This window comes from Solanum tuberosum, unplaced genomic scaffold (assembly GCF_000226075.1).
Source record: "Solanum tuberosum cultivar DM 1-3 516 R44 unplaced genomic scaffold, SolTub_3.0 scf00613, whole genome shotgun sequence".
NCBI lineage: Eukaryota > Viridiplantae > Streptophyta > Magnoliopsida > Solanales > Solanaceae > Solanum > Solanum tuberosum.
Genome location: NW_006239531.1, coordinates 7017 through 18286, shown reverse-complemented (window position 1 = coordinate 18286; position 11270 = coordinate 7017). Strand labels below are relative to the sequence as shown.

At 29.9% G+C, this 11270-nt stretch overlaps 1 protein-coding gene across 1 annotated transcript; it reads left to right on the top strand.

The window, feature by feature from the left end:
- The first annotated feature begins 5978 nt into the window (after positions 1-5978).
- On the top strand, positions 5979-8779 carry LOC102586808 (protein DETOXIFICATION 16-like). The gene is made up of 7 exons (XM_006366142.2): positions 5979-6224; positions 6507-7051; positions 7249-7335; positions 7442-7737; positions 7852-7970; positions 8291-8377; positions 8738-8779. The coding sequence occupies exons 1-7, from the start codon at positions 5979-5981 to the stop codon at positions 8777-8779; spliced, it is 1422 nt and encodes a 473-aa protein (XP_006366204.1).
- The last annotated feature ends 2491 nt before the right edge of the window (positions 8780-11270 follow it).

Below are 11270 nucleotides of genomic sequence, written 5' to 3'. Positions count from 1 at the left end.
GGTGAAATACAAAAGGGTACTAAGACAAGTTACAAAGATTATGGTGGCGTTTCGTCTAGCAGGGTCACCGAGACTTATAAGTCTGGTTAGGGGTACAAAACCGAACCAAACCGCAAATCGAGTCAATCCGAAAAAAAAATCCAACTAGTGGTTTGGTTTTGAAAAAAAATAACCCGACAATATTTGGGTTGGTTTGGTTTTAACTAAAAAAAACCAACCCGAGACCAAACCAACCCGACATTATATATATAATTTTAAAATTTTATTTTATACATAAAAATATTTACTTTGATATAATTTTTAAATAGTTCTTATATAGATTTTATCTTTTAATATATTATTTCAAGTCTGAAACTTAGAATTATGAATGGGCCAATAAGATTATAGTCCACATATGTTGGTAATTATAATAAAGCTTAAAATCAAAATCAATTCAACACTAAGAATGACAATAATATTGAATATTTGTTCTTTAGTTTTACATTGGTTTAGACAATTAAAATACATAATCTAATTTTAATTTCCTTTAATATTTAGTCATGTAACTAATACTTATTAAACTTAATTTTAGCATGATTTAGTACTTTTAAATTATGATCATTTTCATTATGACTTGTTAATTTGCAATATTTGTTTTACGCGATTTCATTATTATTATTATTATTATTTTTGTTGGATATTTTAGTGTCATTAATCATATCATATTGTGTTATATTTTTAAGAAACATCTTAGATAGTTGTATTTTGGTAGGCTAAAGAATATTTGAAGTACAAGTAAATTATATGTTGTGTATGAATACTTTACCGGAAAAACCCGAACAACCCGAAAAGCCGAAAAATCCGAAAAAACCCGAAAAAATCCGAGGTTGAAAAACTCGACTTTTATTAACTTGGTTTGGTTTATAAATTTAAAAATCCGACACAAATGATTTGGTTGAACTAACCCGACTATGTACACCCCTAAGTCTTAGTGGACGTGAAGGTTATAGAGAGGAAGCTAATTATAAATCAACTTACAAAGTGAATGACAATGCTAATGGTGTTACTACTGAGTATGAAACTAGTGTTAAGTGTAAGAAGACTACTACTTATGATAACAAGTCCAAGAATTATAATAGGGTTAATTATTATTAATGATATCTGGATTAACTTGTGCGTACCTCAAGTAAGTAGTAGACTATATGAATTGTGCTAGTAGTGGTTTAATTTTATTGTTTCAAGGATATTGTTATTGTTGGGGTTAATGTTTTTATGTTTGTGTTGGTTCTAAGTTGTTGGAGTAATGATTTGGTATTTTTACGAATTTATTTATGTACTTTGATTTCACTATGGGTTTAATTTTTATGATGGCAGGATATATATGTCATTAATGAAATTTTTTTTTGTCTCTTATGTTTGAAGAAAGAGTTTGAAATAATCATTTAAATATATTGTTATACGATTTTGGTCATTTAAATTTACGATCAAATATGAGATTAGTGTCAAGTGCAAGAAGACTACTACTTATGATAATAGCCCTAATAAATCCAACAATTACAATCGTGATGTTTGAATTTGTTTATGCGCATCTCGAATAATATTTATCGTTGGGTGTTTTTTGCTTGTTGCATTTAAGGATGTTATTGTTGGGGGTGTGTTTTTATGTTTATGGTTATGTTGGTAGTTCTTGGAGTGACTTTTGGATTTCATCAATTTGTTTAGGTACTTTGGTACATGTTACATTGTTGGGAGAGTTTTCTCCAAAAAAAAAATCTCGCGATACAGAAATTCAAATTAGTTGATATCTATTGAGAATATTGGATATTAGATATATATCGGATGAAAATTAAAAAAATCACATAAAATATATAACTTCTTTAATTACATACATTCGCCCAATAAGTTGTAAAAAATTTTTTTACAAAAAAATCTACTTTGGGTTAATCCAAACTTATCCAATAATCAAGGTGACATGACACCTTTTTATAATCAATAACATTGCTAATTAATGCATGCATGTCATTGACACGTGTGTATATGAATGTGACTTATGTTGTGAGTGTGGGTAAGTCATTTTGGAATGGATAAAAGAATCCTGACTAGGTGGAACTATTTTTGTTTTTTTCTTTTGTAATTAAAATTTATTAAAATTATATTAAATATGTCTTTAAAAAATGAAAAAATCAATAAATGTAATTTTCCAACAAAAGGAATTATATTTTGTTACAATGTGAACAAAAGAAGTTAAGAGGAAAAGTCACACTATTTGTTACACTCCAAATAATGAATTTATTTGTTCTAATCTCAACTCTTATCAAGTTCAGCAGCCTCTGAGTCTCATAATTTCGAAAAAAAATTGTACATTAATTAAATTAAAGTAGAATAAAAAAATATTTTTTTATTTTTTTAAAAAAATACCCTTACTTAATCTTCAACTTCAAACTCTCTTATATAATAATAAAAAATAATAATGATAATACCAATTTGGTTTCTATCAATTTTGAAATTAAATAATACCATTTATAACTAATAAATAATGATTCAAATAGTTGTTATTTTAAAATATTAAAATAAAATTAATTATTATTTCAGCCTAACCTTTTATTCAATAAGAATAAATAACAAAAATTAATTACTATGATGAAAAAAGAAAATACTATTGGATTGAGATAAATGGATAATGATAAGTTAGTTAACTTACACATTTAATCAATGTCTTTTAAAAGTTGAGTGAAAAAAAATGTGACATGTAAAACAAATCAGAGGATAAATATTCACTTCATTTAATATATATTTTTTAAAAGGAATTGTGAAATGTATTTGGACAAGAAAAGTGAACATAGGGAGAGGAAAAATCTGTAATCTCAAAAAAATAAAAAAAAATAAACATGAAGTTACACCTTTCTCTTTGATATATTTTTTTTATTACATTAGTTGTTGATTGTAATACTCCCCAAACTTTTTTTTAGTTTTTCAAAAGTTAATTTGACTAATTTTTTTTTAAAGTTAAATTAGATTACATTAATTTAAATATCCTAAATTAAAATTTTAGATATTCAAAAGCTATACAAAAGTACTATACATTGCATTTTTTTGTAGATGAAAAAATGTATCATTAAATATTAGTTAAAGTTCTTATCATTTGACTCTAAAAAAGAAAACCATACCAACTAAAAAAGCATAGAGAGAATACTAATTTACAAATTGGAGATTATATTTTTTTTTTACTAAAGCATGATAATTAAAATAAGTCAAAGAAAATATATAAGGGTCATTAATACTAATATCCTTATTTTGTGCTAATTTTTAATTTATAACAAAGTAAAAATAAAATAAAATTGATGGACATAAATATATTCTTTATAATCACATGTTTCTCAAATTATCCATAATATGATTTCAATTTCTAAAAAATTTAGAAACTCCTCCCATGATTTCAGTTTCTAAGAACTTATATCGAGTTTCTAGAAGACAAAAATTAAATCACCACAAAAGGGTAATTAGTGCAATTTTCAACAAGTTTACAACTATAAATAGTGTCCAAAACAAAGTCCAATATCATTAATTAATCTTTTTACTTCTCCTCTTGACTCAGTTGATTGCTCAATTCCCAAGAAGAAATAAGACAAGCATCAATCTAACTTGGTACTTCTTTTTTATTTTTAAGCTTTTTGATAAGTTTTTATATATACATTTTGTGTTTTTTTTTAATTTGTCTAAGAAAATGATGATTTTTTTTTATATACAAATGTTCTTTTGTTAGATTCACTCTGTGTATAATTAATGGGATTAATGTGTTCTTTGAACATTTGTGCAATTTTCTTTTTTGATTTTCAACAATCACTCAAGAAAAAAAAAAGAGTTGGCATTTGATGATTGTAGACATCTCTACATGTTTGAGTTTTCATTTTTTGTGATTAGGATTTTTTTTAATAATTGTATATGCTAAGGATGTTCACAATTAAAAAAAATAATTTAGCAAATTCGCAAGCTCATGGTTGAGTGGTTGGAAGGTGAGGCTCTCTTATGGGGAGATTTGGAATTGAATTTAGTCTCCATCTGCTACTTGGTCATGCGCTCATTGGATGAGGTTTATCTAGTGCAATTTACATTTTTTGTGTGATTTGTGAGCTATTACACAATGAACAAAGTACCACAAAATATTTATTCGAAGGATAGAGGTTGTGACAAAGGTTGTGGATTTTTTTATAAAAAAAACAATAAAAATTAACCTCCAAAAAAATCGATCTCCAAAGCTTGATTTAAGATTAATTTTTTTTACAATAATTCTTATTGTACAAGATATCGAATGCAAGCTTCTATTTCATCCACTCTACTCTAATACGATATGTGACATCATTATCACTCTCCCCATTTTCTTGAATTATTAACCCAAGATACTTGAGACTTTCTTTCTTGGAGATGAATTGTGTATCAATCCTTACCTCCACATCTGCCATATGGGTTTCATCGTTGAACTTTCACTCTAAATACTATATATTAGTCCTTCTCAATTCAAACCCTTTAGACTTCAAGGTCTGTCTCCAAACCTAGACAAACCTCTAGCATTTCATTAACTCTATTACATGCCTCATCGATTAAAACTATGTCATCTGCAAATGCAAATAACATACACCAAGAGACCTCTGCTTAGATATGTTGTGCCAATCCATCCATCACCAACACCAATAAAAATAGGATAAGAGTTGATTTCTGGTGCAATCCCATCATAATTGAGAAATTCTCTGAGTCTCCTCTCACTATCTTCGTTCACATCTTGGCTTCCTTATAAATATCCTTAATCGCACTAAATTAAACTACAAGTACACCTCTAGCCTTCAAACATTTCAATAGAACCCTCTAGAGACTCTGTTATATTCCTTTTCTAGGTCAATGCACAACATATATATGTCCCTCTTCCTCTAACTATAATACTTCATCGATCTCCTTACGAGATGAAAGCTTCTGCAAAAATGAATTTGAAGAGTATAAAGAAAATAAAATTAAAGTCTAATTAATTTAACTAATAAGCATTAATGGTATAATAGTAGGAATGTATCCTACCAACGGTACAATTTATAATTGTATAAATTAAAATCGATCTTTGGAGCCAGAGGTCAATATTTTGATAAAAAAAAACATTCCTTTTAAAAAAATTGATATTTGAAGGGCGATTTTTGATATCAACTAAGTATAATATCTACCTCAACTTTAAAAAACTGATTTTGTTCAATATTACCCAAAAATCGACCTTTGAATATCGATTTGGGAGGTTAATTTCGACTTTTTAAAATAATTATCCAACATTATCTTCCTCGATATATTTGTCAGCATACTATACAAAGAAAGACCAGATGTTAAGTCAAAATAGAAAGACGAAAATGTTTATAAAAAATTGAAGGACCATTTTACCTTTTACTTAAATACTGTTTCTATAGTATTATGTTACTTAAAAGTAAACTTACCATCCAAAATAATATACTACACACGTATTATAAAAAAAAATTATACAATATATTGGGTGAATTTTATATTCATTTAATACAGTAAGGATCTTATATTTATTTTAAATTGTAATTTTTTTTTCTTTTGGAGATGTATACAGAAAACGACTTTATATTATATAGTAATTTAACAAAATGTAAAGTCATTACTCATAAAAGTTGACCCTTTTAGCCACCACCAAACCTTATTTAACTTGAAACAATTTTTTAGGACAATCTAATCATGACAAGAGTCAACGAGCAATTATTATATTTCATGGTAAAAAATATAATACTCTTTGTAGTAATTAACAAACAAAATATACATGCTAAAAGTTAGTTGACAAAATCACTAAGGAAAAAAAAACTGAAATTAGCTATGAACTTCATCGTCAAACTGTCACTAAATAACTCATACGTAACATAATTTTTTGATAATATAGCGATGAATTGTACTTTATTTAGCTACAGAATTTGTCTGTTGCTAATTTTTGTGTTTTTGTTTTTTTGTAGTGAATGGATATTGAAGAAAGGAAAGAAGACCTTGAGTGTCCCAATTTAGGAATTGAGAGAAAATATGATGAGATTTTTGTACAAGTGAAGAAGTTATTGGTATTGGCAGGGCCTTTGATGTTAGTTAATATTTTGTTATATTCCTTACAAGTGATCTCTGTTATGTTTGTTGGTCATCAAGGAGAGTTAGCTCTTTCTGGTGCTTCAATGGCTACTTCCTTTGCCTTTGTCACCGGCTTCGGCTTGTTGGTTAGTCTTACTTTAACTTCTTCTTTTTATAGCGAGATATTGTTATAGAGAACATACAGTATAACATAATATGAAAGTCGGATTCAAAGAAAATTTGGTTGTTTTAGTGAATGTTGTTATAAAGAGGTCTGACTGTATATGGAAGATAGTTATTGAATGTATTGCTATAGTGAGACGTTGTTATATTAAACACACAATATAAATAAATGTCTGAAAATCTGCGCGTAACATATGTACATAGAAACTAGTTTCTAACATTTTTATGTACGCGCTTTTGATCAGATGGGAATGGGAAGTGCATTGGAAACACTGTGTGGTCAATCATATGGTGCAAATCAATATCATATGCTTGGTATTCATATGCAAAGGGCAATGTTTGTTAATCTTTTGGTTAGCATACCACTTGCTTGTATTTGGGCTAATGCAGGACGTATTCTTGTAATCTTGAGACAAGATCCGGAAATAGCAGCTGAAGCAGGAATTTATGCACGCTTCATGATACCGAGCATCTTTGCTTATGGACTACTTGAATGCCAGATTAGGTTTCTACAAGCTCAAAACAATGTTGTCCCTATGATGCTTACTGCAGGAGGCACCGCGTTGCTGCATGTTTTTGGTTGTTGGATTCTTGTACTCAAATCTGGCCTTGGAAGCAGAGGAGCTGCTCTGGCTAATGCTACATCTTACTGGATTAATGTGTTCTCATTAGTTGCGTATATTAAGATATCACCTTCCTTCAAAAGTACTTGGACCGGATTCTCAACTGAAGCATTTTCTGATATCCCAAGATATCTTAGACTAGCAATTCCCTCCGCTCTCATGATATGGTATTCCTCAACTGCTTTCCTATAATCTAATCATTGTGTTACTCGGACTCTCCAAAAACTATTGTCATACCCGTGTCAGATCCTCCAATAATGCATTATTGGAGGATGTGACATGCACCAAACAACATTTCTGAAGAGTTGGAGCAACATAGTACAAATAATGTCTATTTGACTCTTTTCATTTTTTTGAAACACAGCTTGGAGATATGGTCGTTTGAAATGATGGTTCTGTTGTCTGGTCTTCTTCCTAATCCGAAACTAGAAACCTCAGTTCTTTCCATCAGGTTAGTTAGTTTTTCAACACATTGATTTCACTTTGCAAACATCATGTTTGATGTTCATATTATATTTTGATCGCCTGGCCTAACGCGACTTTACTTAATTTTCCAGTCTTAATACATCTGCTATGGTACATATGTTGCCTCAAGGACTAGGTGGAGCTACAAGTGTAAGAGTTTCCAATGAATTGGGAGCTGGACGACCAAAAATAGCTCGTCTTGTAGCGCGTACTGCAACAATCTTAGCTACTACAGAAGGCATTCTAGTAGCTATTGCCATGGTTTCGATCCGTAAAGTCTGGGGCCATTGCTATAGCAATGAAGAAGAAATAGTGAAATATGTTGGGAAAATGTGTTTCTTTTTAGCAGGATCTCACTTCTTAGATGCACATCAATCTATATTTTCAGGTTTGTCTAAATTGTGTAATATGAGACAAATATTACTTTTTATACACATAATAAATCTTGAATACTCTTAACGAAATTTGTAGCTTCGTCATTGACCTTATAAAAATATTTCAGGTATTGCTAGAGGATGTGGATGTCAAAAGATAGGTGCATATGTCAATTTGGGAGCCTTTTATCTGTGGGGAATACCAATTGGTATTGTGTTAGCTTTTGTTTACCATGTTGGAGGAAAGGTACTATTTCTTCACACATTTCATTTTCATTGCATTACATTCTCGAGTTTAAGTTATATGCACTGACAGAGTGTTAAGATTTTCTTACGTTATCAAATGTATTGTGACCGGTTATTATAGAAGATTGTTTTCCCCTTTTATTGAGGTTACCAATTAATATAACGTTCATATAGAGAATCACGTGTTGTTACTTTTTAAGCGACTTAATGGTGTAAATCTTTTTTACAACGTCCATGCGTAGAACTTATGCTCTTTATTATGAGTTGAATTATGTGGCAAAAAAAATTGATGGTATACGTACTTGTCTAATTGTGCAAAAGGGACTTTGGTTGGGAATCATTCTGGCCATTTCTGCTCAAGTTGTGATTTACTCTGTTGTTATTCTGAGAACAAATTGGGATGAACAGGTTAGTTTTTTGCTCCTTTTTAAGGTTTGTTTCAATTTCAACAACCTATGTTGATCGGATTCTTCAAAAATGTCACCAAGTGCGTGTCAGATCTTCTAAAAGTAGTGCATTTTTAAGGATCTAACACAAGTGTGGCAATACTTTTTGAAGAGTCTGAGAAACATAGCCAACTTGCAAGAACTAATCTCATGTGTTGCTCGGACTCCTAAAAAATGCTACAGGGTACGTGTTGTATCCTCCAAAGTAGTGCATTTTTTGAGGATTCAACATGGATACACCAACATTTTTGGAGAATCCGAGCAACGCTAGCTCAAGATCAAGGAATCATTGTAGCTAATGCAAGTTTGTTGTGTTTTGTAGGCAAAGAAAGCAGCAGTTAGGGTGACTCAAGAATCAACATAGAATAAAATGGTAAATGAGATTGACATCAAGCATAAAGCAGATCAATTTCATGCTCCATCCAAATCAGTGTTGCTTAAGACTCTCCAAAAATATTGCAACACTCCTGCTGGATTATCCAAAAAAGTTTAGGAATGATTGATTTTGTGTTTGTTCTTTACCAAACTAAATATTTCTTCTGTTTCATTTTATGTAGTAGTATTTAATTGGACATGGACTTCAAGAGAGTAAGAAAAAGGTGAACTTCGCCACATATAAAAATAAGCTTTACAAATCGTGGTTTTAAACATGTCATTACATTTCTATGACTATAAGGGGCCGTTTGGTAGGCCGCATTAAAACAAATAGTCCAGTCCACGTATTATGAATGATATTATTTAGTACTATGTTTGATAGGAATTTGTGCCTATGTATAATGAATTCATGGCTAGTTAGAAGGTCATAAAAAAATAATATTGCCCAGCAATTATTTACCTTAACCCAATTATATAATAATTCAAGGGTATAATTGGAAAGAAGTTTTTTTTATAAAGTTTTCATCCAAACATAAGATGAGGTGGAAAACAATGAACTAAACACTTGATAAAAATAAATCATGCATTACTAATCCCTGCACTATCACTCCTTGCATTACTAATTCCAACATTACTAATCCCTGCATTATTAATCTTTGTACCAAACGACCCCTAAGTTTTTTTGGTACTAAACATGGTTTAAAATAAACAATACTGAAATGTTTCATGACCAAACTAGGATAATGACTGGTGCTTAGGGGCTAATTTTTCAAAAAAGACAAGTTTTCCTATTTTTAGGACCATCCACCTTTTCATGTCTAAGATAAAACCTGTATGATGCTATTAATGTTCATCAAATATATAGCTACATATTTACGAACAAAAGCTTGGATAGGGTTGGGATTTGGAGTCGGGTCTTGGACAGGGTTCGGACCCAACCCAAGGCCCCACTTTCGTTCTCAACCTGACTATGACCCCGAACCATGACCCAACACCCAACCCTGCATGTTACCTGACTCTCAAGCCCCATCTCGATCCAACTCCCATTCCAGATCCCTACCTAGAGCTCAAGACCGGACTCCTGATTCGTAACCCCGACCAGGGGCAGATCCACGGCACCTAGTGACCTCGGTAAACTATATATATATATATATATATATATATATATCTGTGTGTATGAGAAATATATGATATATTAAACTTGCTACTCCCTAACCAATATTTTGAATGGTGCAACTGGCTAAAGGTTGAATGCACACATATACGTCAAGGGTTCAAAACCTTCTTGTCAGCTATATTTATGTAGGGCTTTGTATTTTATTTTTTTTCAATTAGTTCTTCTCTTTTTTTACTCTCTTTGTCCCAATTTATGTGACATATTTCGCTTTTCGAGTGTCAAACAGTTTAAGTTTGACCGAGAATTTGCTCGTGAAATCTTCAAATTTTTTAAAATGAAATTCATATATTTGTAAACTACATAAAATGTACTATAAGTCACAATAATTGATAATTCAAAATATTTAAAAGATATATGAAAAATTTACGGTCAAAGATAGGCTTGTTTGAATCTCGAAATCCGAAATGTGTCACATAAATTGGGACAAAGGGAGTACTTATTTACTAATCCAATTGGCTATTCTTTGCTTTAATTAATTAAAACTATTTTTTAATTTTTTCCTTCCTTAAGTATTACTCCCTCTGTCCACAATTATTTGGCAGGTATACTAAAAATAGACATCCAAGATTAATTGTCAATTTAAACAATTAATCACCTTTTTCCAATTCTGCCCTTAATGATAGTGTAGTTTAATTGAAAAGTTATGTAGACTTTTGATATTCTTGATATAATAGGGTTATATTAGTCAAATTACACCTTCTATTAAATTTTCCTTGAGGGGTGTGCATGACCTTACCCTGACAAATAATTGTGGACGGAGGGAGTAATATCTTGATACGAGTATTGTATGTATCCTATATCAATTAGTAAGTATTAAATTTTAAACGTTATATAAATATTGGTAAGAATATATTTAAATAGTATTTTTTAAAAGAAAAAAATAAGTTTTAAAAATGATGGATATTATTATGTTAGAGTTTTTTTTAACTTAAAGGTACTTTTGATTTTTTACATCATGCTAAGTGAAGATGACTAGGTTAAAGTTATAATTTTTTTATTTTTTCTTATCTATATAAGTACATAGTTGCAAAAATGCATAGAGACAATAAATATAATAAGGTAACAGGTAGTAGATGATTTATGCAAGTTCGAATTTCAAAAGTGGAAGTTTCTTATTTTTTTCAATGTTTTAGAGAATATCTCTTATCATATATCATATCATCACATATATATACACACACATATACACACACATTACTGTATGTGAAAACATAAAAAGTTAAAAGTTGAATTACGGTTTTACCCCTACTATAAATTAAAATGTTATAAAATATTTAAATATTAAATTGTTTCATTTTAATTA

What these genes read in the sequence shown, in the direction of transcription:
- LOC102586808 (XM_006366142.2), top strand. Translation starts at nt 5,979, where the DNA reads ATGGATATTGAAGAAAGGAAAGAAGACCTTGAGTGTCCCAATTTAGGA. An exon ending in CCCTCCGCTCTCATGATATG is followed by an intron (nt 7,052 to 7,248) that starts GTATTCCTCAAC and finishes TTTGAAACACAG; the next exon opens with CTTGGAGATATGGTCGTTTG. An exon ending in TTTACCATGTTGGAGGAAAG is followed by an intron (nt 7,971 to 8,290) that starts GTACTATTTCTT and finishes ATTGTGCAAAAG; the next exon opens with GGACTTTGGTTGGGAATCAT.